The sequence below is a fragment of the Mastacembelus armatus genome, chromosome 6 (genome assembly GCF_900324485.2).
Source record: "Mastacembelus armatus chromosome 6, fMasArm1.2, whole genome shotgun sequence".
NCBI lineage: Eukaryota > Metazoa > Chordata > Actinopteri > Synbranchiformes > Mastacembelidae > Mastacembelus > Mastacembelus armatus.
The window spans coordinates 9,761,739-9,789,006 of NC_046638.1; the positions used below are offsets into that span (position 1 = coordinate 9,761,739).

The 27,268-nt window shown below is 39.5% G+C and overlaps 1 protein-coding gene across 4 annotated transcripts; it reads right to left on the reverse strand.

Annotated features, from left to right (window-relative positions):
• Positions 1-48: 48 nt before the first annotated feature.
• On the reverse strand, positions 49-27,256 carry ccdc33 (coiled-coil domain containing 33). Of its 4 annotated transcripts, none has more exons than XM_026311772.1 (14): positions 26,955-27,256; positions 25,322-25,445; positions 7,402-7,538; positions 5,387-5,515; positions 4,461-4,651; positions 4,270-4,333; positions 2,623-2,701; positions 2,117-2,312; positions 1,298-1,386; positions 1,039-1,167; positions 793-883; positions 576-700; positions 304-393; positions 49-200 (listed from the first exon to the last, which is right to left on the reverse strand). In XM_026311772.1, the coding sequence occupies exons 8-14, from the start codon at positions 2,286-2,288 to the stop codon at positions 84-86; spliced, it is 813 nt and encodes a 270-aa protein (XP_026167557.1). In that variant the 5' UTR covers positions 2,289-2,312; positions 2,623-2,701; positions 4,270-4,333; positions 4,461-4,651; positions 5,387-5,515; positions 7,402-7,538; positions 25,322-25,445; positions 26,955-27,256; the 3' UTR covers positions 49-83. The 4 variants fall into 4 exon arrangements, with proteins under 4 accessions (XP_026167557.1, XP_026167556.1, XP_026167559.1 ...); XM_026311771.1 differs by having other exon boundaries at positions 2,623-2,743; XM_026311774.1 differs by lacking the exons at positions 25,322-25,445; positions 26,955-27,256 and having other exon boundaries at positions 2,623-2,743; positions 7,402-7,621.
• Between the last annotated feature and the right edge of the window lie 12 nt (positions 27,257-27,268).

The window sequence follows — 27,268 nt, forward strand, 5'->3', positions numbered from 1 at the left end:
GAAGTAGTTCCATTGCAGGTCATTTTCATGTTTCTGCCTTCTCTTAAATGTAGCATAGTGTGTAAGATGAACACTAACTGCACTCAACTAAATTTATGAAGGATTGTGTTGGACGTCCGGACAAAGCCATGTCTGTGCTCGCTCAGTCTGGTCAACATTTCCTGTTTCTGTCTTCCCCATAATTTAGAGTTCTCCTCTAGCTGCAATCATTTTAAACAAAGGCAAAGCATGCATTAATCCGTTAATGAGAAAGTAACTAGTGCCCTTAATAAGTCTATGAAGCAAGAGGATTTAATTTTTTACCTGAGCTTCCAGTGTTTGGACCCTTGCTTCTACCTGCTTCAGCTTGTTTAATAAACTTAGTGTCTCCTTGAGTGATGGCGACTCTGTTGTCTGAGGGGAAATAACACACATGAATTCAGAATTCAGTAACAGCAACACAAATACAGGGTATAGTAAACGGCTCTTGATCTTGAGCCATAGTCAATCCTCATCATTGATATCTGAATCAAGATTTATAGCACTTTCCTCTGATCCTGTTTGATTATGGGCTCTAAGGTGTGGACGTACTGTACCTGTGCTGGCTGCTGTATGATGATGGGGACGGGCTGCTGACGAATCCTGTCCAACTCTTCTCTGAGACGAGCATTTTCTGCTGCCAGGGCCGACTCTATCTCCTCCTTTCTGCGGTCACTCTCACCTGCGCAACACAGATTTAGGTCTAGTGCCCTGACCACAAATGCTTTTGTGAATATATATATATCACCGTCTTGCCTCGATCAGTCCACTCACCTCTGTGCTTTTTCACCAGAAACCTTTTGTCACCACTTTGTCTGTTCTCTCTGAGTTTGCTATCTAATGCTTTCTCCATCTTCTCAATGACCTAAAAATGGAGACAGACAAGTATAACAAGTATCATCCAAACACAGACAATCCTAACATAAGTTATGACTATAAGTTATCTTTTACAAAAATAAGTGTAGCTGGTTGTGAAATCAGACAGTAAGTTCAGAGAGGACAGTGTTATTGACTGGTCACCTTTTCTTGCTGTTTCACTGTGGCCTCCAAAGCTGCCATCTTTGCCAGGTGACTCTGGTGATGCTGTTGATGTTCCTGCTGCTGGTGGAGTCTGTGAAGTTTTAGTAGCTCTTTTTCTCTGTCATTCTTCTGCACAATTCACACAAAAGCAGAGGAGAACTGTAAACTACATATCCGCAGATACGAACGCAGAAGGAATGAATTTAAGTTTCCCTTCTGTGATGTAGGCCTACTGTGTGTTTGGTGTGTATTTGCTGACCTTGATCAGCTCATTCTGCAGCTGTTGAATCCTGTCCCTTTGTGAGGCAGCCTTACTGGTCTCACTGGCTAACTTGAATTTCAGAGAGGCTTCAAAAGAAACGCAGGAAAAATCATACACAGCAGCAAAACAAAAATACACTTAGGCCTGTTATTTGTTCAGACTTATAAGCAAAGGAATGTGGAGTTTTTGGATTTATATTTTCACCTGGGGAAAAGGAAGGTGACAGCTCATCAAGTATATAAAGTTTGAAACTCTTGTTCAAGATAAAATAGTTAATGTCAGGCCTGAAGCTTGGACATTTGAACAATAATGATAATAACATCCATCAATGAAGGCTTTGAAATTTAATGGATTTTCTTTTGGCTGGGACTTAAATCTAGCTCCTTTGCTTTGATGCCAGCGGAGAGGCCTTCAGGAACAACCTTTCACTGAGGGTCACAAACTGTCCTTGGAGATAAGGGACGTACTACCCACAAGGCTTATCACTGTCCGTGGCCTAAATGAGCATTTTTATCCTAAAACGACACAGTCTACTTGGGAATAGACACTCAAAAGGATTAGCAAACACACAGTGAGCCATCACTTTATCATCTTTCAGTGAAATGCCCCTAAATCCAAAACAGCATGAAGTGCAGATTCAACAGCTGCTGGCTGAGTAGTAAACTTTCTGACAATAATGAATCCTAATGTTCTAAGCGATCGGTAATAATTGGTTGGTGTGGTTTTGATTAAGGTTTATACTAAGACAGAATGCTAATGAATGGATAATATACGGTTGAGTACTTAACCAAACAGAGCCACTCTGCTGCGGCTTACCTATACAGTCAGAAATCTCAGCCTTGGTCATGACGTCGATGTCTGTGTCCTTCAGCAGATCTCGTCCAAGGTCCTGGTGCAGAGACAGATCACTGCGGAGCTGGCTGTTTTCCGCTTCCAGCGTCACCATCTGTGTCCTCAGGGCTATGATATCTTCTGCCATCTTACTCATGGCTGAACGATAGTTTTCGATCTCCTGGTGGAGTGATGCTGCCTGTTATTCTCATAGACACTTGAAGTGAGATATTTATTATAGTTTATTAACAAGAGCAATTTAATCTCTTTTTAAAATCACCTTTCCCCCCAGTGTTCAAAGTAAAACTATGTTGCAAGATTACAAATTGGGCTTGTGTATAGACTGACTGACTGACTGACTGACTGAATAACTGAAAACACCAGTGAAACATCTCAAGCTCAGCTACATATTTCTTCTTTTTTTTTTCTACAAATTTTAAGAACAAAACAAGGCCAATGTCACACAGATGTCAATAATATTCCCAGTATACCAGTGGGGTGATTTGATTCCAGGTAGTTGTGTGTGATCACCACCACTAGATGTCTCTTCAACCCCATCTCTTAAAAGTCCTACAGGATGTTGTCAACAAGACATTTCTGCATGAGGATTTTCTGTAAGAGAATTTAAAAACATCCCAACAGCAAATACATATTGCATGTAAGGTTCATCATGAGGATACTGGTACATTGAATAATTCATTTCTGTTGGTTTTGGATAAGCACATTAGAAATGACTAATAACTGACATAACTGAGCCGAAAAATAAATTTATGCTAGAGTGTGATCTTCCTGTAATTGATTGTCTAAGGTTGGGTTGCAATGTATTCATGACTCCAGCTTCATTGATCCAGAGGGACAATAATCCCCATTCCTTCAAAGGTCTTTTGTCATAGGAGCTTTAATCTGCCAAAATAAATCCTAGTGGTGCAATTCATGAGGCATCCTCTTGTGAACACCCATTTGTTGAATTGTAGAGGCAGAGCTCATGCTAAATTCATGAGCAAGAGAGACCAAACACCATTGAATTTTACAAAAATCGTCAAAAATGTTCATTTTCAGCACATTCTTGCTACCCTTCATTTTTCAGATAAGATACAAAATGTAGTAACTGCATCTTCCTCGAAAGAATTCAGAGCTGCTTTCCAGGAATTGCTTTGCTGATTTTTGTTATCAAGGCATTTAGCTGTGTAAGACATGTATGTGATGTCTAGCAGCATTGTTCTCTGCTCCGTCCCGTGTTTCTCTATCAAGTTGAATAGATAAAATTGAATGGATGCTGAGAGTAGGGTCCAGCTGCATGTGTGGAAGGGAGGGGGGGGGGTTCCAATCTTGAATGGTGTGGTTGTGACTCCCATGGGACAGAAGGGTGAAATTGAGCATCTAATTGAAAGGGCAGCGATGAGGTGACAATCATGACTGTAGATGAGATGGTGTCTCTGTTGGGGGGAAAACCATAGGCATGATGGGAAGGACGGCTCCCCATGAGTATGGAAAGTCCCTTCAAGTGTCAAAAATAAAAAGCAGAGTCTCAGTGTCTGGCTATGAATTGTGAAGGTTTCCACCTTGCTCTGTCATTTGAAGGCATTAAAATGACTTTGCTGTCATATGTACTGTCACTCCACGAATGGAACAGGCAGACATCAGCTTGATCAAAACATGAAGATTTAATTCAATTAGGTTTTTCCAAGCTGTTGTCATTATCATTTTGCATGTACTGCACTAATGTATGCACGGTCACTACAAAATCATCCATTTAAAACCCAGATCTCTGCCTTTTTAGCATATATTTTCAAATTCTACTGGAATCAACATAAAAGCTCCATGAATAAACAAACAATTCCAGATCTGAACAGATGATTTAAATTCAACTAAAGAGAAAAGCTCACAGCAACAGGAGAAAATGATAACCATACAATATCCTTACACCATAGCACAAGTTTAAACTGGATCGAGTCAGTTCTCCTTGATTTCAACAATCAAAATGTTAATTAATTCTAGTAGCTTCCATTTAATCTCCCAGCTGTGAGTTTCTGCTTCTCACTATCCTTCCTATGTCACTGCCCACTAACTAAATGTGACAGTGGGGATTGCTTCACTGATCAAATTCAAGAGTTTGTGGATTGATTATGTCCAGTCACCTTATTTTGGAGGTCAGTGATCTCTCCCATGTGGGGATCATCCTTAAAGTCATGCAGAGGGGCCCTGAAACATGAATGTGTTTACAACAATTGACTTAGTGAAATTACATAAAGTAGCTGTCTTCTTAAAATTTCCATTCTTTAGTGATTTACACAATAAATCCGTTTTTCATAGTAGTTGTCCACTTTACCGTTTGTGTGGATGATGTACTTGAAAAGTACGATTTATGTTGGGTTTGCTGGCCTGTGCAGCCTCTGTTCTCCCAGAGGTTCTTTCCTGCTCCTGATAGGTCATATTTTGGAGCTCGGTCTTCACTCTGTAATCTGGAAGGATGTGTGCCAGGGCATCATGGGAAGGGAGATTATAGTCTTCCTTCTGAAGCTGTGGGGCACATATTGCTTTCTGTGACCAAATCTCCACATTGAGATAGAAATTACATCAGAAATAGCTCATAGCAAACATCACTTTTACTGTAACCCCATTGTTCTGTTTGAGGTCCCAGGCTGTTTTTAGATCATTCACTGAAGGCGTGTTTCAGAAGTCTATTAGAGAAAATGACACATTACTCATGTAGCATAAGTTTCTATATGCTTTCACTCCCAAATTCCAAAGTAGTCTAGTAAGGTTTTTGTTTTTACAGCAGGCACTAAACCCAACTTCACTACAGAACCCATAAGCAGAAGCATTAGCTGTTAGGTGTTAGTTGTACATAATCACCCATAACAATGTGGGAGGACTAAAGGACATCAGCAACGGTAACATTAAATGCTGTTTTTATCATATTTTTAAAGAAAATGAAAGAAAAAAAAAACATTGCAGCTATGACCTCTCAGTATTCACAAAGCTTGTATGTGGCCTGCTCTACCTCTTCATCTCTTCAATATAAAGGCTGTTGCATCATTATTCATACAGTACCCACTCCAAATCAAGAGAGCTCTTAGTCAATAGCCCTAAAGTCCTTCAAATATGAGCCTTACATATACAGTGTACACGGTCAATGACTGCAGTTGCCAGGTAGCACAAATCAAAAGAAAAGGAATGAAAAAGAGTCATTACATGTTCTCTTCCCACAGGCTCTCCCTCCAACGCAAATACCTTCACATTGTTAGAACCTACCTTTAAAGCTGCAGGGCTGCTGGGTGATTTTGTCTTTTTTGAGGCCTTCATGCAACAGAAATGTCAGAGTCCTCATCAGAGGAATAAACGCGTAACTGATCAGGATGTCAAAGTGGGAGAACAATCAACCTGTAACCACAACACACATACCTTGGCAACTATTTCAGGAGAAGGATTCATGTAATGCATAAAATACTGTAGGATCATGTTTTAACAGAGGTCAAAGCAAAACAATAAAATACAATCTACTTGCATCTGACATCTTTCAAATCCCTATTTTGTAGTAGTGGAAAGCAACTAAGTCAGGTAATGTCTGTATGTTCAACTTTGAGTACTGTAGTTCTGTTTTAAGTCCATTTTATGCCACTCACACTTTTTGCTCCAATACATTTATTTTACAGCTGTAGTTACTATTACTTTAGTGATTTATATTAGTTAATGGAAATATTTAATAAACAAATACATTTTAATGTTATGTTATTATAATTTAAGCTCCCAAGCAGTATAAAAAGTAGTTAGAATGACCTCTACCTTTAACAGCTAGAATAATGCTTACGGTACACATTAATGCTTCAATGACTATTCAATATTATTCTGACATGGGACATTCTCCACAATTAATATCTACTTTTACTACTTCAACTGTATTTTAATGCTAATGCATGAATATGCGACTTCTATGCGATCCTCTGTCACCATTAATCTTCTGTATTTAAAACAGACTAAAATCAAACCTTATATTTATGCCCAGCATCAGCATGTAACAGTCGATGGATCAAAGGGAGGTTCCTGCACAGTAAATACCAGCCCCCTGATGAATTCTGTCTTAGCCTGGATAAGCAGACTGATGGGAACTGACTAATGATTTCTAAATAACATGCCTTGCAGCACCTGTGGCGCCCTCTAAGCTTTTATTCTCTAAACTTAGTGAAGGTTTGATGTCAGATCACCAAAGAAATATTTCTGTTCAGCGAGATGAGTTGAATTTAGGCTGTAAAATACATTTTGGAAAAACAAAATATAAATTAATTGTCTCTGTCAAGTAAAAATGTATCTATTTTTTTTTAAAGGAAAGATTAATTAAACTAAATGGACAATTTAAACTCCCATTGGTTTATCTCAATGTTGTCACCAAAAACAGAACTGGTATCATCATCTCTTAAAAATTTTATGCTTTGGAGATTTTTGAAAAACTATAAAAGGTTGATATTTTATATTTCATATGAGTTTAAAAAGATATTAAATAGCTGGATAGGTGAGCAGGTGTGTTTTGTATGGGAATTATGCATGAAATGTGCTAATGTTTAACTTTGTATGCAGTTATATGCAAATGTACGTGAATCCCTGCAGTGGATCAATAACCTTCTGCTCTTTGCTCATTAGTGAGAAAGGCTAGGATGGACAATCATTAACAGTATAAGATCAGATTGAAACTAAATGATAGAAATAGAGGGGTTTGGGGTGGCGGAGTGGAATGGAGGTGCAGTGGTTAGAACTGCTGCCTGACTACAAGAAAATACTGGGTTTGTATTCCATCTCTTGCCAATGTCAGCTGGGATTGACTCCAGCCCCCAGTGATCCTGGATGTTCTAGGATACGCCCTATAGAAAATGATAAATCTTTGTTCATGTCAAAATTGGACACCATCCTAGCAAGTAACTTGGTTACATTTCATATTTGTACATGAGGACACATTTTCTACAAATAAAGAAGTGCAAGAATATCTCTGCTACAGCTAACCATATAAAAAGCCTGCTCTATTCAGTTTTTAGTTAGTTTTTTTTCATCTGAGTGCTTTAATTCATGATAAATAATTCACTGGATGCTTGCAGCTATGTGTTCTGCTAGAAGACATAATATCTTCTAATCTAACCAGGGAAAAAACTCTAATAAAGTCTAATACTGCATTATCATGTGTGAGATCGCCTGACAAATTTATAAAATCCTCAGAACAAATAGTTCATATTCACATGTTGTGCTTTGTGATCAGTGCTCGTGTTCAGAATGCCTCTTACCCTGTTACATATAATCTGTGGAAAGCTGGGTAGGGGAGTGTGCTGTGTGTCCCCATGAAGGAGAGGGGGGGCTGAGTGACATGGTGTCACTCTGTGGCCGGGGCTTTCAGTAACATCATCAGGATTCAGCACACACCCTGAAACATGGAGCAAATGGGCTCTTCACTGAAGTGACAGCTCTGAGTTTGCTGCCACACAGAGCTTCAATTAGCCTGCCAGAATAAGGTGGCTCCCAGGAGTTTTCTCCCTCCACATAGTCCACCTTTCCTGTCCACCATATTTTTGCTTCAAGACCTGCCTTCTTTCCCCTCTTTTCTCACATCTGATCCCAGCAACCTTCAGGTTTTTCTTTCCTATAAAACCTTCTCATTTTGCCATCTATATAAGACAAGTGAGCAGCAATACTTGTAGTGTGTTAATGGACACAGAGTTAAAACGGGTAAGAGATGGGATAACAGCTGAACCTGAAAGAAAAACAGAGCTGAGAAAAGAGGATGGAGAAGGATGCAGCTGGTCACTCAGTGAACACAGGAATTCAGCTGGGTGATGTGGGCTGCTTGCTCAAAGAATAATGGAATTAGAAAAGAGAAATACTACTGTGGTTGCATAGTTGTACTTAATAAGAAGGTATTTATTGCTTTGTTTTGAATACTCTGTATGTGTTTAGTGGGTGGACATAAAGATGTGAATACAAGAGAAGGCAAATGGTTTTACACACAAGATCTGCTGGTAAATTTTCTGAAAAAATATCTATTAATAACCGTGTAGACACTGAACATGTTTTATAAGATATCAATCATAGGTTTGACATATTTGATTAAAATGATATATTTATATCATGATAGTGACCGTTATATGTTGTAATGTTAATCTTATTAACATAATTCAAAGAGCATGAATTTTCACACCGAGCAATAAAGGTCATCATTTAATAAAGAAACATATCTGGGAAAATTCTGATTCAATTCTAATTGGTAATTATTGGTCTATATTTAAGCTCTAGGTGCAATAACATTAAATTAAATTTTAGGAAAATGTTGTTTCAACCAGCTGTGACTAAAATGTGTCATGTGGCACAAAAAATGTAATTATTGGAGTGGACTGGAGAAAATGAAATTTCACTCTGTGTGTAATCATATATATGCCCTGTCAGCAAAATCAAATCACATCTGAAATAAACCGTTCTAGGACAGTGGATATATTTGTAAAATATGGCAATGAAAAGAGGAAGGAAGGAGGGAGAGAGGGGGGCAGAGAGAGCTGTATGTGTCAAGGGCAACACGTAGCTTTGACTCAAGGACGTGTGAGGCAGCCAATGCCACTCCCTAAAAGGACCACAGTGTGAGCAAAGCCAAGGATTATCAGTAAATCAACATCCGTCAATTATGGTTATGCTGCCGTGGAACCACAGGGTTCAGCAAACAGACAGGCCATGCACATAAAAGCAGGACTGGCCTTGAGTGTAATGAATAGAGTGGCTGATGAGTGCATACAAACACAGTGCAGTTACACCATGAGGATGGTGAAAATAAAGGTGAAATAGGATCTTCAGATTTTACACACTTATTGAATTACTGAAACCCACAGGCTTCAGAATTTAAGAATGGGAATGCCTACTCTACAAATTCTCAGTCAAACACTGTAAGAAAAAATAAGCTTGACCAGTGTAACTTTTTGCTAGAACAGAGAACTTCATTTAACCTCAATAACAGGAAGAGACTCGAAGCTGTTCTTAGAATGCATTGCACCTCTTGTACGTGACAAGACAACCACAGAATATTAAGATGTTCATGTAAAGAAAGCATGCATGTCTAATGTTAATAGAAGTAGCTTCCTCGTTTTCAGAATTGTTTTGACGAATGTGAACCTTGAGCCTTTATAAACCACTCAGAGGGACTTTCCTTTCGAGCATTTGCAGAATCAGTGGTATGGTGCACATGCTCCCTTGCAAGTAAAACTTCATAAAGATAAAGGAGTCGTTTCTTGGGTTTCTGGATAATTGAATGAACCTAACAAACAAAAATTCAGCATATTATAATCTCCCCAATCCTTAAAAAGAGAAGAAAAATACATTTAATGTAAAATTATCAAAGGCTGTGAGGGCTTGGGGAATAGTTAAGACATTGTAATTAAAATATGCAGTCATCAATGGTAAAAAAAAAAAAAAATAATAGACCACCACCAATATAAATGACCAATATAACCCTATTAACACTGTGGCACCAGTTTTGCATCGTATCAAGGTACTGGTTACAGTGGTTGCAGTTTCACTTTTTCACATTGGCATTGGTATTAATTGGATGTCACGATGTCACTGTGATGGGGAAGATCCAGAGAACTAAGGGCCACTGTGGTACAGCCCATGACCAGCAAATGTCCGCAGGACTTCCTGGTGCCCTGGTGGTGGGGAAGAACCAAGGTGCACCGTGGTACAGCTCATGATGGGCAAAGGTGCTCACTGGCCGGCTAAAAGCCGCTGAAAGTCCTGGTCCCCTGGTGGTGGGAAAGAACCAGAGAACGCAGGAGCATTGTGTTACAGCCCATGACAGGAGAACGTCATTGCCACTCACAGCTATATTTTATATTAAAATTCACTTTCCACACAGGAAAATTGCCTCTTGTGCCTGATATGTTACATTAATATGATTGTTACTAATGCATTAGTGTGTAAACACCATTCATGTAGTGACTGAAAACACTTAAATTTAAAGTAAAAACAACTGCAAACGAAGTCTAGGTTATACCACATGGAGAACAATGGAGTGAAATTCTTGATCAGGTAGTGTGACGATGCCTTTGGCAAAAACAAAGCAATCTAAACCAGCCCTAAAGCCTCACTGACAGCACACTGGTATCCAGTCTGTACAGTTAGCCACATCACAGCGAGTATCACCAACTGCTTTTCCCCACTGGCTCGACATGACCTTTCCAAAATGCTATACAACTGCAGCTTAATGACTAACACAGAGGCTGACATTTACTGAAGCCAGCTTACTGTTGAATAGTTCAGAGAAACATCAAAAAGCTAATGTTGCTCATATCCAAAAGGGACCCCTCTCCCCCTCCCCTGCGCCCCCCTCAGAAAAAAGTGACAGAAATCTGTATGAAACGTAGTTTGAATAAATATCTGAAACACTGAAAAACGCATTTATTATTTGCAAAGTAGGCAATGGAATTGAAAATCCTTTTGGGTAGCTATAACAAAAACAATGAATCAAATCTGTATTTAATATTAAAAGCATGTAACATTGTGGATGAGGCTGTGAAAAGGGCATAAAGATTGATGAGAGGGTGGTGGATGTACCTGTTGTGTCATACATCATTCCTATTTTGGCAGGACTGTCACTGGGATTGAATTTACATCAGAGTGCATGCAAGTGATGCAATGCTGTCAACATCCAGCAACACACACCCCCTTCTTGAAAACACCCATCTGAGGTCACACAAGTGAAATGTTGAAATTTCAGAGGGCCACCAGCTCCCACCCAGGTCCCATCAGGACATGGAAGAACACTTTGTGACTGAAAGCCACTGACCCACAGCAACCTGGGAGAACAGTCAGTGAAGCAACTCTCATAGAAGAAAGGGTCAATAGATCCAAATGATGACCACATGAATAGTTTCCATTCCAGTGCATACATTACTGCAGAGAAGATGACTGTTTAGAGCGCTATTTGGTATATATTCATCACTCATAGCTCCTATGTAGCCTTGGAAAAAAATATTTATCATGTATATAGAGGAATTAATGGCATTAGCCAGGGGTCCATCAGAGGGTATAAGACTTACATTAGCTTCATATCATTGGAGAAGAGCAGAGGCATGGGGGTTTTACACTCGGGGTGCATCATTTGCATTTCTAAAATCAGATAAAAGCGTGGAATAGAGAAGTTAACCTTCAACCCTTTGCTTGTGGAGGACAATGCTACAATCTTTAATGACCAGACTAGGCTATTCAGTAGGGTTTCATGATGGACAGCAGTGCACAGACGGACAGATTATAGGCCATTAGCTGGAGCTGAGATGATACAAGACAAGCCAGACAATAGCTGACACTGCGGGAACAGCTTCATTGTCTAGCAGCAGCAGCAGCAGCAGCATGGTCGTGTTTAGAGGTGATTGAGAGGTTACAAATTGAGCTGAGGTGGGAAAAGCAGAAAAGCTTTAAATCTATTTTACATGGTCTGCTCCAGCTGCGGAGTACAGATACAGGTCTACACATGGCACTTCAAACAGAGCAGCCCAGCACAATCTGCACACCTGACTGGAGCTCCCTGCATCCCCACACATCCACCCTTATCGGAGAATAACAGGGGCACCAGGTAAACAGCTGAGGAGTCAGCTGTAAATAAGCCTGGTAAGCTCTGTTTTAAGGACTGTTAAATGTTGAATAATAGAGTGCTACGTGCTCCAACTAGCAGGGAAGGAGGCTTGTGGAGGAACTGGAAATTTATGTAACCGGCTCCTTCCTATGTTTTGGTTGCTAGATAATCTATGAGAAACACTGATTAGATGTTTTCTTTGCCAGTCTAAGTAGTAATAATAATAAACACATTCTTGAGTCTTTTGTCTGACAGGCCTCAGAACCTTGGCCATGATAACCCTCAGTTCCCAAGGGCTAAAATGTTTTAAGCTCTCAGCTCTTGTGACTGAACAGCCCACATTCATGATTCCCCCTCTCACACATCAGTTTTGCCTATATGACTTGCATACTCCTGAGCTGCGCCTATTGCTTGTTGACCTTGTTGATTAAATCATCTACCACATCTTTTTTCTAAGGCCATATAATGGACTTACAACTGCAAGATATAAGGTATTTATAAAAAAATCGAGAGAAGCTAGCCAGTCAAGGTTGGGTTCATAGAAGAAGAAGAAAATATTCTATGTATGAAAATATTTTAATAGTTTTAATTACAGTAGCTAAAGTAGCCAGTTTTAACCCAAAGTATGACCAGAAATCACAATTTCTCAGTGGACAACATATATATGTAATGGTAGTAGTAAGCAAAACAAAATATGTCCATACCTCACAGTGACAACACAAAACCACTAGATGTCACTGTGGCCCCATGTCATCTGCCATGAGCAGATCAATAGACAGATACTTTTGACTGAGGGGCGGCCCCCATAATGGGATGCTCATGATGCTGTGTCTAAACTGCACAGCTGCAATGTGGGGAAAGTGTCTGTAAAGCTATTACTATTCAGGACCAGTTCCACTCCTGCCATCCCTTCTGTCTGCAATACTCTCAAAAAATAACAGTGCGCAGCGGCAGGGGGCTTGGAAATTACTGTAAACTGCAGCTCTGTTGGAGGGCAGCTGTCTATATTATGCTGCATCTGAACTTGAGGTATTGTTTGCATTGAGTACCACAAGCCTGCAAATAAAAAAAAGTACATAAAGGATTTCACACATGCTTATTGTTACTGTTGAAATTATATTCGTGGTGATTATGCTCTGAGAACTGATGGAGTGACACAATTAAAAAAAACGTTAACACATTGTGAGGGACAAATCACATTGATATTTCACTCCTATACATCCATAAACAACAATGGTAAGTGGAGTAATGCACAGCAGATCTACCAGACTGCTGCAATCACACTTCTTTTTGTTATGATGGGGAAAAAAGGCAATCACTTTGTTTTCAGGGCAGCCATTGCACAAAATCAATATTATATAAGGAGGCTTGATGAATTTGAAATTTGTACTGAGAGTGAGTATTGATCAGTCTCAGTCAAAAGACTTCCAAAGCTCATGACTTACACTCAATATGACACACAACTATACAGAAACCCCTTACAAGTTTAAGATAAAAGAGCGTGCATGTGAATAGCATCAACAATATTTTAAATCCACTAATTCAATCATAATATTATAGATAATAATCAGAACTGCTTTAACTTACATGTTCATCATTGAAAATTTAGCAGTGATGCTTCAGGAGGAGGACTGAGCTAGGTGTGGTGCTGGGAGGGCCAACATAAGTAAAGGACCCCTCCTCCTGTTCTGCCTCAACCAGGAAGGATGGGACTGTTAATAGAGATTCAAGTTGCTTAAAATTACCACACAGTCAAACATGCTTTTGTTGCTATCAGTGTTTTAAATGGTGATATTATACTTATACAAACTTCAAATAGGATTAAGACATTACAGTCCCATCTTGGTTTGCAGTGGTTATGTGACCTTAATACTGAAATTAAACACTCAAATGAAATACTGTACATGGAAGTCTAGCAGACAGAGCCTGCATCAGTTCAGTCTTCCTGTGGCTCGTCAAAATGAGAGCTGTGTGCTGGAAGGTATTCTCCAGGCTCCTATCTAATATCATTAGGAGCGGATACACATCGCTTGGACTAATTCAGCTGTTCTCCACAATTACATTTTAGCCTCTTAAGCATATCTGACCCAAGTTCAGTGAAATAATGATCAAGTTACTGCTTGCAAAAGAAGTCTACTCAAAATCCTTATTGTATGTTTTTATCAGTCTGTACTAGTTGAGCCTGGCTGACCCTGCAGTACTCATGTTGAGTTACATTTTGCAGGCATTGTAATTCAATCTGTCATTATTTTTAATTATTCTGCTGATTATTCTTTTGATTCACTGATGAGTCGTTTTCTGTGTAAAACCTTAGAAATACTGAAAGACACCTGTTATAATGTCCCACAGCACAAGATTATGCATTTTAGTTGCTTGCAAACAGCCCAGACCCCAAAGATGTTCAGTTTTCAGTCATACGTGACATAGAAAAAACACAAAAGCAGTTTTCCCTGGAAAAAGACTAAAAATGAACAATCATCAGTAGTGTTGCCGGTTAATTGTTTATTGATCAAATAATTGATTAGTGAACTGTTCATTGCAGCTCTCGTTTTAATTAAGGCCTTAGTTTGCCAACATTATACAAATGGAATTACTTCAAGAAATAGTAAAAGCTTGGATTCAGAGACACCTTTGTAAACTTTATATCCATAATAACTTCATAGCTCTATTAGCCTATATAGAGTAGGGCCTACTACAACAGAAGTAGGACACAAAATATTGTTTGCTTTATTTTTAACTTCCATCTAACTTACAAGTACTATGCTGTTTTGCGAGTGTCACGTCAAAGTTTAAAAGTTCAACTGGGGCACAGGAGACATGTTTATCTTATTAAATATACTACATGACATCCCAGCCAACGGGATGAAACTGCATGCATCTCATAGACAGACTCTAGCCTGAATCTGCTCTGGATCTTGCGAATTGAATGAAGGCTCACAAATGGGTCCTTCTGGAAGCCATCTAATAAGCAGAGTTTTCCTTGAAGCCAAACAACAGCGTGTTTCTTTGAAATGAGGGTGCTGAACTATGAGGCGTACTAAGGGTATGTTGTCCATGTCTGGGCATGTGTGAGGAAAAGGAGACAGTCACTAAGCTATGCGCAGTCACAGTCTTGTCAATGTCTTCTAACCTTTATTTATTCTGGTTGCCTAGGCCACCTGCCCGCACACATACATGAATTATACCGTGTGGATGTTATTCTGTGCTCTGCCAAATACCGATTTAATGGGCTATTGAACCTTTCGATCTTTCTAGTTGAGCCAGCTCGTCCTATCCAAAGCTAGACTAGTATTTTATGATGCGGCGGAGCCTAACACACCAATCTTGTGCCTCAGCAGAGGAACACAGGGACAGCATCTGCAGAGACGGCGACTGTCAGAGTGCTGCAGTGATGATGTGCCTCTCCATCCAGCAGCAGTCAACTAGTTGCAGTGAAGCCCTTTGGTGCTGTCCATGATGTTAAGGAGAACAAAAGCATCAAAGCTGAGGCTCTCCTCCTAGCTCCTCTTATACAGGGAGGGGCTGAGCTGTGAAGGGGGAGTCACCATGTGTACTTGATTCAATTAGGCAGTCTGTGAGCCCTCCCTTGGGAGTAGGCTGCAAAGAAGGGGGCTGCAGGCCTGTCTAACAAAGACATTCAACCCACCCTTTTGCCCCTACTGAATCCACCTCATTAGTCAGACGAGTGAGTGTTGATCATCTCAAACACTGTCTTCACCACACACCCTTTTATAATAATAAAAGGAGGAGCAGATCTTCGTCTGACTTTCTGTCAGGCTGAAGGAAGGCAACCCCGTAGAATAAAAAAAACAAAAAAACAATGGATTTTCATTGGACTTTCACTGTGTAGACTCACTAACTTAAGAGGACAAAACCCTTCTTTTGTGCATTTTGCCTACATTTCATCTGCATTTGTTTACTGTATGTCTGCTAGTCTGCTAGTTAAAATTACATTTCTGTAGAAGTAATTGTATGTTTTTATCAGTCTGTACTAGTTGAGCCTGGCCAACCCTGCAGCACAAACAGAAATCAACACAGGAATTCCGGATGAGAAAATAAACCAGTTGCAATATCTCTGCCAGTCCAAGCTTTGTGAGAGCATCAATAAAAGTCATATCTCTTGGCAAACATCTGTCATATCCACTATCCAGCTCACACCACTGAAAGTGCTGCATGTTTCAAAGTTTTCTCTGTATCATAGAATTTTAACTCAGCATTTAGGTATTTTGAATGTCAGACAGATAAATGCGGTGCAGAGACATCAGTATTTATTTTTTTCATTCTGCCGGTGCTTTGAAACACAGCAGATGTCTGTGTTTCTGCATTTGCACATTGTCATAGTTGTTCAGCAGCAATGTGGAAATTTAAAGAGAAAACATCTGCTTAGTCTGCTTTAATCAGTCCCACCCCATATTTCTCAGCGCCAATCTATTCACAATTATTTTCAAGACCATTTTACAGAGCTGTGAAACATGAAAAGCTGAAAAACAAATCAGTGCTTTCATTGATGATTCAGATGTGGCTATCACAAGCAGGACCAAGTTTTATAAATCATGTCTGATCCCTTGGGAGCGTTTGGATTTTTCAACTACATTAATAACCATTTAATAAATCAAACCCAAGTCTCTTTTGGTTTTAATGAAATTATTCTTTTGAATTGCACAAGTAACTACCACTGAGCCATTATCATGACAGATGACCAAAGAAAAAAAAACAACCTAAAAACTGGTCTTTTCTGTCAGAGCTAATCATGTACACTCACATCCTCCAACAGCCCCACCAACCTGCAGACTGACAGTCACACCTGCTGTGTTCTGGGACCACTTGGCTGTTTTAGCAATGATTGCCATCATAGGAACCAGAGATAATTACACAGCTTCCAACCACCAGGCTGGCCCTGCTTTGCTGAAACCATATTGCTCCAGTGCAGCAATAACACTTGTCTAAATGAATGCATGGCACTTTAATGCACAACTGACAGCACCCATTCATTCTGCCATCCAACTGGAAAAAGAAACAAATTAATTTGGCACTTAAGGCCCCTATTCCTGTGAATAATGTATCACTGTTGATTCAAACAGCAACCCCCACCCCAAAATCACAACCATTATTTCAGTGTTCTTTTATGATTCCCAGTTTTAGGTAACCCAACTAATAAAGTAGAGTCTTCAATCAAAGCCTTTTTACATTTGTAGGGAAAGATGAATCACTAGTGTTTGATCTCAATCTCTTCTCATCTCTTCTCAGCATTGCCATTAATCTTGAGCTTTTATGCTTTTCTTAAACAAGAGCTTATTCACTGTCCCCCGATTAAAAATTATGAAAATATCCATTGTCAAAAAAAGAAAGAAAACTGTTTTGAGTAAAAAAAAAACTAACAGCTTTATGTTTCAGTTGAAAGTCAATATCAGATTCATGCCTCTTTGTTCACTTCACTAGTTTATGGTCTGGGTCTCAGAATAACAGCTCTCTAACAATTATCACTTGTTCACCCACATCCTAGTAGCACCTCTCCTCCTCGCCTTGGGGAGGACAGACGCTGGGCTTTACACTCTCTTGTGCCCCATTATATTTATGCAAATGAGACTAAAGTGAAGGGAAATCAGGGGGCAGCCTTTCCTGTTAGTGCTAATTAGCAATAAATACTATATTGTATACATTATGTATGAAGCCCATGCAGCTATGCATTGTGACCTTGAGCACATTCCAAGTTTGGATTGTAGCCAAAAACTCTTGATTTCTTATAGTCTGACTGTATACAAAGAATCTACAAAGTGAATTTTGCACTGACCTACAATCATTTGCAATAAAAGTCTGAAGTGACAGCCTGTGTTTTTGAAAATAATAGTCTAGGAACATAATTCTTACGAGCATAACACACAAGAGATCCATAATGGCTACACAGAGATAATATCATATGGTCACAGCTTGCCAATGAATCAGGCCTCATAAAAGAGCCAAACAGCAGGGGAAAGGCTGAGCAGCCACATAGGTGACGAGACTCATCACATTCAAGATTGCCACTCTGTTCCCAAGAGCTCAGGCCCCATAAAAATGAGCTGCATTAAGATAATAATGTTGAAAAGCAATTATTTAAAAGCAATAAAGTATGTTTTAGTACCCTCCCCGGGCAAGTGGTGTATGTATTTTTTAGTAAGTGAGCTGAGAGGTGAGGTCTGTAGTCCCATGACTATTTGGGTGGTACCATGAAAAAAAAAAGAAAGGAAACTTGACCTGTAACAAAATAGAAATAAATATTTCCTTTGTTCTACATGAAGTTATCTGTTTATCAGGTATGACTAGCAAAAGAGGACAGTCCCACAACACATCCTCACTTCATAAGCTGATAATCTTCAGTTTTTATTAATATAGTTGTGGAGAGGTACTGATCCAGCTCCATGGTTGTTTCGGAGCCTGTACTTTGTGCTGCTGTAAAACTGTACTGCATTAAACATTGATGTGTTTCTGTTATTTAGCCTAATCACACTGATAATAAACGGGGTGAATTAAATAATAGAATCACCACAAACTACATCTACCAAAATAATATGTGACCTGAACATTAACTTCCTAAAGGGAGGAATTATTACAGGATGGCTGGATTAGAATGCATTGGTTTTATGTAGGTGTATATAGCAAATGTTAGTGACTAACACATTTAGTGACTTAGATTAGTTGTGGCTCTGTAGGTAACGTACGTATTTATCAATTAAATATCAATTAAGTAAAAAGATGAAATGTTTTGACTGATTGTGACTGTAGTGTGATGCTGACAGGTGAGTGCTGAATTGTCTGTGGAGAAACTCAACAGTCCATTCATCCGCAGTATATACAGCATATCTACAAAATGAAAGAAAACTGTTGAACAACAAACACAAAGAATTGTTGTTGTCATGGTGATACATTTTAAAACTGGTTAGAAACACATCTTGTACCACCTATGACAACAGCAACACATAAGGGCATATACAAAACTGTACAAACATTCCTGATTCAGAGACAGTTTCATATCACTTTTTTTATCCTGTACATCTGTGACTTTGGTCCCTATGCTACCACTGGTTAAGGAGCAGTATTCCAACAACACAGAAGCAATTTCAGCAAACACAGCAGCTCAGTCTTATTCCAGAAACTGAAAGCTGTGCTTCTACACAGACTGTGTCTCAAGGGAAACAACCCGGGAGACTTGCAGCAAACAAAGGGGAGGGCCATAGCAACAAAGACTTGTCTTGGCTTCAGGAAATGATCTGCATTCATCAAAGATTGAAACATAATCTGAATCCATCTTTAATCTACAGTGAATCTATATTAAGCACAGTATGTCCCTGGGTTAATAAGAGAGTCTCTGGGCAGGAATGAGAGGACATAACGATCAACAGTTGGCACAGTGAGGCTGATCCCAGCAGGCAGTGCTGTTGTGGCATAGCAGGGGTGAGAGCGTGCCCAGCACCTGTCTGGTGCCCTGAGGGGAGCTGGCAGATGGCACTGACGCTGGGGTGTGCATCCTCATGTACTAAGCACAACTAAGCCATGCTCCCGGGGAGAAAATGCAAAGAAGGAAGGCAAAGGGACTCTAATGGACCAGGGTGTAGTGGGACTAGAAGGGTCACAATATGCCCCTGGCAGACAGCTGTTTCAGCTGATTAGGGCTTATGGAGCTGGCCCGCATACTTTACTGAAAAACTGTCTTATTTGTCTGCATCTTTCTGTAACTGCTTCAGTTCTGTCTGCTTAGAAACACAGAGATTGCTAAGAGAGTCATTTGCACACAGTGAGTGCTTATCCACAGGGACCTTTGAGCTCAAATGTCACTGGATGAGGTTCCTCTGAGCACGCACAAAGGTCACAAATGGCACTTGCTCCAGAGCTTCTTATAGATTCCCAATCTCTCACCATTATTCCGGGCAATTTCCGACAGAACTGAAATTCTAATCAGTGTATTCGGTGTGAGGCCTGGAATTGTAATGTAGTGCAAAAACATGAATAATTCAATCTAAGGTCAGGGATTCCTCTGTGTACCGGTCAACACATCAGCATAATTTCACTGGTCCATCAACATGTTTTGTTGTTTTGTGATCACAATCATACTATTAATACTTAATAGTATTAATAGTAGTAGTACTTAAATTATAGCACATACTTAAAAAAATATTGATGTGCCATTCATAACAAAACTATAAATGTAAAAAAAACATCCCCTGACAAAAAGAGAGAGATAAACCACTGATCATCTGCATAAGTGCACTGTTCAAGTCAAAGCAAAAAGAGCAAACCAGCAGCATGTAGCCAAAATTATAATCATTTTATTCTATTTTTTTTTGTTCCTGCATCTAAAAATGACATGTTGAGCACAAACTAGCACTGATAGCAAAGAGCAGCTAAACACAATCTTAAATCAAAGTAGAGGTAATCTGTAAGTGTGGAGGTAACCTGTAAATGTAGTATTAATTAAAAACATATTGGTCTGTAAGAGGCATATATTTCTTGTTTAGAGCTGAAGACATTTTCATATTTTAAAAAAGCAACTGAAAAGAAAAACACAATACAAAACTAATCCACAGCTATGTAGCTGTACGGAGGGACTAAATGTGTATGAAGTGGCCTGTTGCCTGCCTAAGCACAGATGGTGGCAGAGCAGGATGTACAAACCTGTAATTGTGCCCATGTGCACATACGAGTGCACGCACGCACACACACAAATTCCGAATAATAATATATGCATGGATGCATATGTAAATCCATACAGCACACACCCACACAAAGGTGCTGATCAGCCAAGTCTAAAGCTCATTCTATGAAATGGAAAGTAACTCCAGACAGAGAGAGATTGATCATTTATGAAGGTGTCACATTTGTTAAATAAAGATCAAGAGTTAAAACCAAACATAGTTTTAATTCCGTAATCTGAACAGCTTCTTTCCTTTCATAACGGTAATGCAAGGCATCCGGACATGTCGATCAAAAGCTGACTGCAGTTCACAGAGACATCCAGGGCCAAGCAGGATAATTAGTGCACTGGAACGATCAATACGCCTCGCATGGGGGTTGAATGCATTTAGAGAGAAGACTAGAAGAGAACTGCGAGGGAACGCAAGACCCAATCAGGCTGGATATATTAGAAGGTGAAAGATTTACATCAGTAGGAGTGATTCCATTCACTGTGTGTAATTAGTACGTACCAGATGTCTAACTTTTAGAGTCATATTAAAACCACTTATATTCATTATTGATATTCCAAGCCGATACTGAGGTACACAACAATCTGATTACTAACATGCTACGAAGATATTTTCAGTCAGCATAGAGACAATTGGTAAAGGCCGAGCCAAACAGCAAGAGGAAGGGCAGGAAGACGGATAGATAGGAAGATGAATGAAGGCAATGGTTCAGTCAATCGATCGGCAGAGGAAGGGTAGAGGTCCCTCAGGGGTAAGTGGGGCCTTTTTAGCACTGTGTGAGGAGAGAGGGATGACATGTTTCCCCTTTGAGGTGTTGAGTATGTAAGGCAGGGTTGTGCCATGATGGCCACAATGGAAAGATGCATGAGAGGAGAGTGAGTGGTCACAGTGATCTGTGGCGTGACAGACGGTGATAGCAAAAAACAAACAGAGCTCTCTGAGAGAGGAGAGGAAGACATGCCGCTTCTCCAGATTCCAGCTCCCCTGCCATGACTTTGGGATGTCAGCCATGCCCTGCCCATCCTCACTCAGTCACAGTCATCCAGAGAAACACAGAGCTTTTGATTTGATCTGGAAGCTGTGGAATACATCGCCCAGCCATATTTCTGGAAGTACTTTGGGGGAAACCCAAGAAAAATAGGCCAAAAAGAGATAATCAAGAATACCCGAAGTTAGCCATGCCCAGTGAAGTGTGGAAGGTGGAAAATATATTGTTACTGCAGCTAATCCTGTTGCTTGTGAAGTATTACAGCATCATTAAAACCTTTCTTAAGCCAATGACACATTTTAATTTAAAATTTTTAATAATGGTCAATTAAAATATCTCTATGTAAAAATATGTTCAAACAACAAATAAAACAAAAGATATGTCTATTCAGTATTTGTCACTATACTGAATGTGGTATTTGCATTAATGGAAATATGGTTCCTGTGGAAAAAGGACAATTGCTTCCTTTCAGAAAAAAATTGGAATTTGTAATGGCTCTACCCCCACTCACAAAAAGGCATAAATGAAAACATGATATGGGTGTCGACCACCATCCCCGCAACAGATTAAGGTTCTGGCACACAGCAAGGAAATCCATTTGAGTGAACAAAATAAATAAAACATTGAGTTGCACCATTTGCACCTTAGCAACAGCTTTACTATTACTAGAAGACTGACAGGTGCAGGAGAGACAAAGATGGAAGAACTCTAACAGTGTCCAGACAGACCACTATCCAAAACAATGTTGTGATGCCATCTATTATTATTGTCAGGTCTTCATGAAACATTACAAGTGAAAATGTTTAATATGAAATAATAATGAACATTGAGTACAGAATACTGTAAAAGAAATTGCCTTTTCCATATGAGATGACTCTGTGGGATGGCTGGTATAACCATTAAAAAAAGGTTGACATTTACGGAAATTTGATTTTTTTATGCACTTTAACCCTTACTAATTAAAATGTTAATTGTAATTTTTTAAAATAAAAAACAAAATGACAAATTGTGGTTTTATTAGTTTTTTTACTTGTTCTTGGCCCTGAACCAGTGACTTTCTGGATGAGACAACCAAAAAATGTTCAACTTGTGTCCAAATGTTTATCTCCATTTCCAGTTTTGCAAAGCTAAGTTACAGTAACTGGCTTTTATATTTAGAATACAAAAATGACAGCAGTATCAATTATCTCATTTAACTGGCACAAAATATGCAAATAACCATATTTCACCAAAATGTCAAACTGTTCTCTCCACAAAGATGATTAAAAACTACCCAAAATTAAAGCTGGACTCTGGTGATAAAGTGTTGCTATATAAGAATTCTACTCGGCTTCTTTTACCACATACACACACCTATGTTTGTTTCATCTATTCCAGCTATAAGCAGTGTTTTTAGTCTATAATGCACAGGACAGCTGTCCATCGTCTCTCTTGAGTGATACCGGGCCCTGAGGTTCATTAGTGTGTTGCAGGATGTGCCCATGCTGGTGTGTATTTGCCCTCTCTGTAAGAAGCAGCCAGCCTCGCCCACCAGCTGCACAATACAGCCAGAGCATATTGATTAGACTGTTCATGGATGCAGAATAAAAGGCGGGGGTTATTTTTTCTGACTGACCTGTTTGAGTGGTAGTTAGGGACAGTAGTGGGCCAAAGTGGGCAGAAGACCTACTGTATAGTCTTCATTGGACTTTTCCATAGCCTGCAGGACTGCCTCGACACAAGACTGATTTATTGAGCAGGACAGGAAAAAGAGGGAGGGAGACAGGGAGCATGCACACCACAATCTCTCACACTAATCTACAAGCATAGCACATCCCCAGTCAGTTTAAATTATGTAGTATCTCATACAGAAATTAAACTCAAGCTATGCAATACCACCCGTTCAGCAGATCAATGGAAGGATTCGGCCAATATCAAATTCTGCCTTTACTTGATTAAGTTAGCATTATTTTCATCCTGCTGGCACAGAGCTGTGAAAACGGAAAACTGAGATTAGGTATCTTATCAGATATTCCAAAATCTAATTAAAGAAAAATGACTTGATGGTTTTATAACTGTTTAAATCCACAGACTGTGACCCTGTATTTCTCTCATCATCACTTCTAGAGGAATTAATTCATTAAGCGAACAAATAGTGGGAAAGTGAAGGTAATAATACATATAATAATTAGCTTATGCTTAAGTATCCCCACCCCAAATCTAGTGAATTTGAGCTGAGGCTACTTTCCTGATCAGAAGACCTCAGCTGAAACAGGGTGGTAAGAAGGAGACAGGAACAATGTGGCACTTGAGCACAACAACATTACTACCACAGTGGGGCAGTAGTCTGTTAAGCTAAAGTCTCCTCAGCTGCAGCACTCACTGCATAATTCACCTGGTTGATTGAGGCTATAGCACTGATCTTTGGAGAATTATAAAAAAACACAAGAACCACAGGAATTCACAAACAGTGATTATGGCTTGGAGATCTCAAGAGAGTCCTCTATTAACAACAATACACAAATCAATGTTTATGACCGTCATAAAAAAAACTGCAAACTGGAAAGCCCCCAAAGCCCGATTCATCCATAAAGTCTTTACACACTGTATTCAACTGACTTCAAGCTGATATATCCTGAAACTAGTCCACTAGTACTCCCTGCTTTATCTGATCCTGCACTTTAGTCCCAAATACAGATGAAGAACAACAAAGCACTGGTACTATGGCCGACAGTCCAACGTGATAATATATAATTTGCATCACTACAATATTCAAAACTACTAGTTGAAGCAGAACATATAGGAAAACAAGTCAAACTGCTGGTTGTTAAATAGCGAATGAAGAGCTACAGAATGATGTGTGATTGTTCACTTAGACTTACTTTCTATTTAATAGTCACATAATGAGATTATTTGATTTGACATCCTATAGAAACATATTTTCTACCCTGAGTCAAGAAAATACTTAATTATTAAATACGTAAACATGGCTAGAAAAAAATATAAGTGGTTTTAATTTAAAACATATAGTATATTTAATGCAAATTATTTGAGCATACTACATACTTACGTACTGGTGGTGGTCTTTGCAGGTTAGGGACACCATAATCCTCAAATCCCTTATTAAACAGGCATCTTTAGTTAGATAATGATCTCCATAAGATTGAATGAATTATTACCTCATATAAAGTAGCTACATGTATCAGACAATCTAGACAACATATCATCTGTGATTGCTTTTGGTACATAATTTCAGGCTTATTAATTTGAATAAAATTCATTAACTCTCCCAGTTAACATTTTAGAAATAATACCCAAATATTTTAAAATTGATATTACTAAGTACTAAAAAATACATTTAATACAAATATGGCAGTAGGACATTTAAAGACAAGGCACAGAGAATGTAATGGGATACGCATAGTTACACAGGAAAGGGTAAAGAAAGCATGGATTATTCATGTCTATTCCCACAATGCAAACAGCTCCCTTTTGATGGATTGTGCCCGGGGCTCTCTTCTCTGCTCAATACTAACAGTCCCAGGCAGCCCAGCCTCATGCTGCTCTACGCAGCCGGGATGATGAGCTCCCCCAGAATCACAGACAGGGCCAGCGGCTCTCATCTCCCCTCTATGCTCAGACATAATGATGGTGTGTGGTCTGAGGTGAACCTAAATTTAAACTGGAGTATCGAGAGGAGGGCAGTAGAGCAGGGAGGTAGCAGGAGACAAGTGCTGCTGGCATTTGACTGAGCTTATTTTAGTTTAACTGTAGGAGAGGAAGTAGCATATGAGTTTGTCATAGCGATCAGCTGACACGTGAAGGTGTAGAGAGATGGTAAAAGGTGCACAAAAACACTGTCACCTTCAGTAGAGTAACATGCACTGAACACATTTCTCTGCACCTGTTTGCTGTGCAGAAAGAGACTTTAGAGTGTGAATGGGTGAGCTCACCTGGACCAGCTCCAAATAATAGTAGAAAGGCTGCAGGGTTGTTAAGGCGGGGAGGCTGTGAAGCTGTGACTGTCAGCCAGCTTAGGTATCATCACTACAGACATAGTTGAATAAATAGGTTAACCTGAATAAAGAAAAAGAGAACATGGATATAACATAAAATAATCTCCAGTAGGATATTTAATACATCTGACATCATACACTAGTTTTGCCTTTTAAACCAATGTAAAAACTTGCCCATTAATTCTCAAAAACATAGTAATTTAGAGCGTAAACTACAGAATTGAGCTCATACAGTACGTAAGTGAATACATGTAGAGATAACTGGGTTTAAAGGGCGCCTGCCTTCAATGATGTGCTCAGTCTGCAGCACTGAAATAGCTTTTCCCTCTACACGAGCTCTGAACTGAGGGTGAACCTGAGCTTTTTTTTCTAACTCCATTTATAAGAAGCCTATCTGTACACAGCTTGAGCCTTTGCCAAATTTTTCTTGGCAGAGCATTTAAAAGATGTTCAATATAAAGAAATCCAACATGATGCGGGTCAAATCTCAATAACAAATGCTGCCTGAAGCCATCAACACCCCAGACAGCAAGTGAATGTGCAGACTGTCTGGCCTGCTGATGAGAAACTGAGTAATCCTGAGATTTCACACTTTTAACACATTCCATGCTATCTCCTAGCATTCAGCAGGTGAAGATGGATAGCAGATGAACTCATGTAACTAACCACTCAAAATACCTTAGCAACAGTTAGAATCACTTATGTCGAGGACCTGATCGTCAACCCGTGACTTTGCTGTTCTCCAATGAGCTTGTTTCACCGCAAAGGGGAGGAGGCAAATGCAGGCAAATAAAGCAGGGACCCAAACAAAGGGAGGAGGCTTTAGCAACATTGCACTGCCTCTGTTGGACCCTCAGTATTCTCTCCACATCCACCGCTATCACTCCGCTCATTCATTGAGAACTCTATTTAGCCTGTGTGTGTAATTATTCTGTCAGTTAACAGGCAGAAACCATGTTCTACCAATGAACAGGCTCATGCTCGACAATTATCATCAACACATCAACACATCACAAATGTCTTTTCCTACCCTGGTGAGCAGATCAAAGCAAAGCAATCAGTCAGATATACTTTTTGCTGCCAATATTTCCTATAAGCCAGAGTGGGAAATATGTCGCATTAATATTCAGAGAGTGATCAGTCAAACGCAACAGTTTCTCAGAAGCGTGAGCCCAGTTTTCAACCCCTCGAAATTAATGTTGTTCCTCAGTTGCAGAGACTTCAGAGACATGCAGATCAATACTTTTTTCTTCTCTTGATGTTGTAGTTCAGTCAGTACTTTAAAGATTAGTTGTATCAGCAATTGCAGTTCTCAAATACTCTGTGAATAGTCTGAAGAAAAATATGCATTATTGAGCCCTTTTAAACTACAGCATGGGCAGCATGCATGGAATCTAACAATGCTACACACCTGCTCTGCAACTTTAAACATCTGTAACCATGAATACATACAGATTACATCTTCCTCTTTCTACCATACCACACTATTCGTACTGTGATGTACAATCTAAAGCTGTGCCCACACAATATTACCCAATAACATTATCCAATTTGGTGGTAATGTACTTACCCTCTCTGTGGGCCTGTATCTCACACAGCTCAGTGGAGAGTCTATCCTCCTGGGAGGAGCTGTGTGTGGGCTGGTGGGTGCAGTGGATCACCTCCTGACTCCTCTGCCCACACGACTGATCCACTCCATTCTGCCTAGAAATGCAGAGATTCAAACATATGCAATTTACTGAGAAGATAAGACTCACTGGATTTTTAAAAAAGTGTTGTTCTGATGAAGCCAGTCAATTTGTTTGTCTAAATTACACAAATGAGATTCCTGTTGATTCCTCATGTAAAATGTATTTATGGCCAACACTTTGGTGCTTCAGCACA

Bases quoted from the DNA above. Each gene is read 5' to 3' on its own strand.
- ccdc33 (XM_026311775.1), bottom strand. From the start codon at position 2,288: ATGAGTAAGATGGCAGAAGATATCATAGCCCTGAGGACACAGATGGTG. The intron at 884-1,038 runs GTGACCAGTCAA...CTCCATTTTTAG, and splicing joins CAGTGAAACAGCAAGAAAAG to GTCATTGAGAAGATGGAGAA. The intron at 701-792 runs GTGAGTGGACTG...TGTGTTGCGCAG, and splicing joins TCTGGTGAAAAAGCACAGAG to GTGAGAGTGACCGCAGAAAG.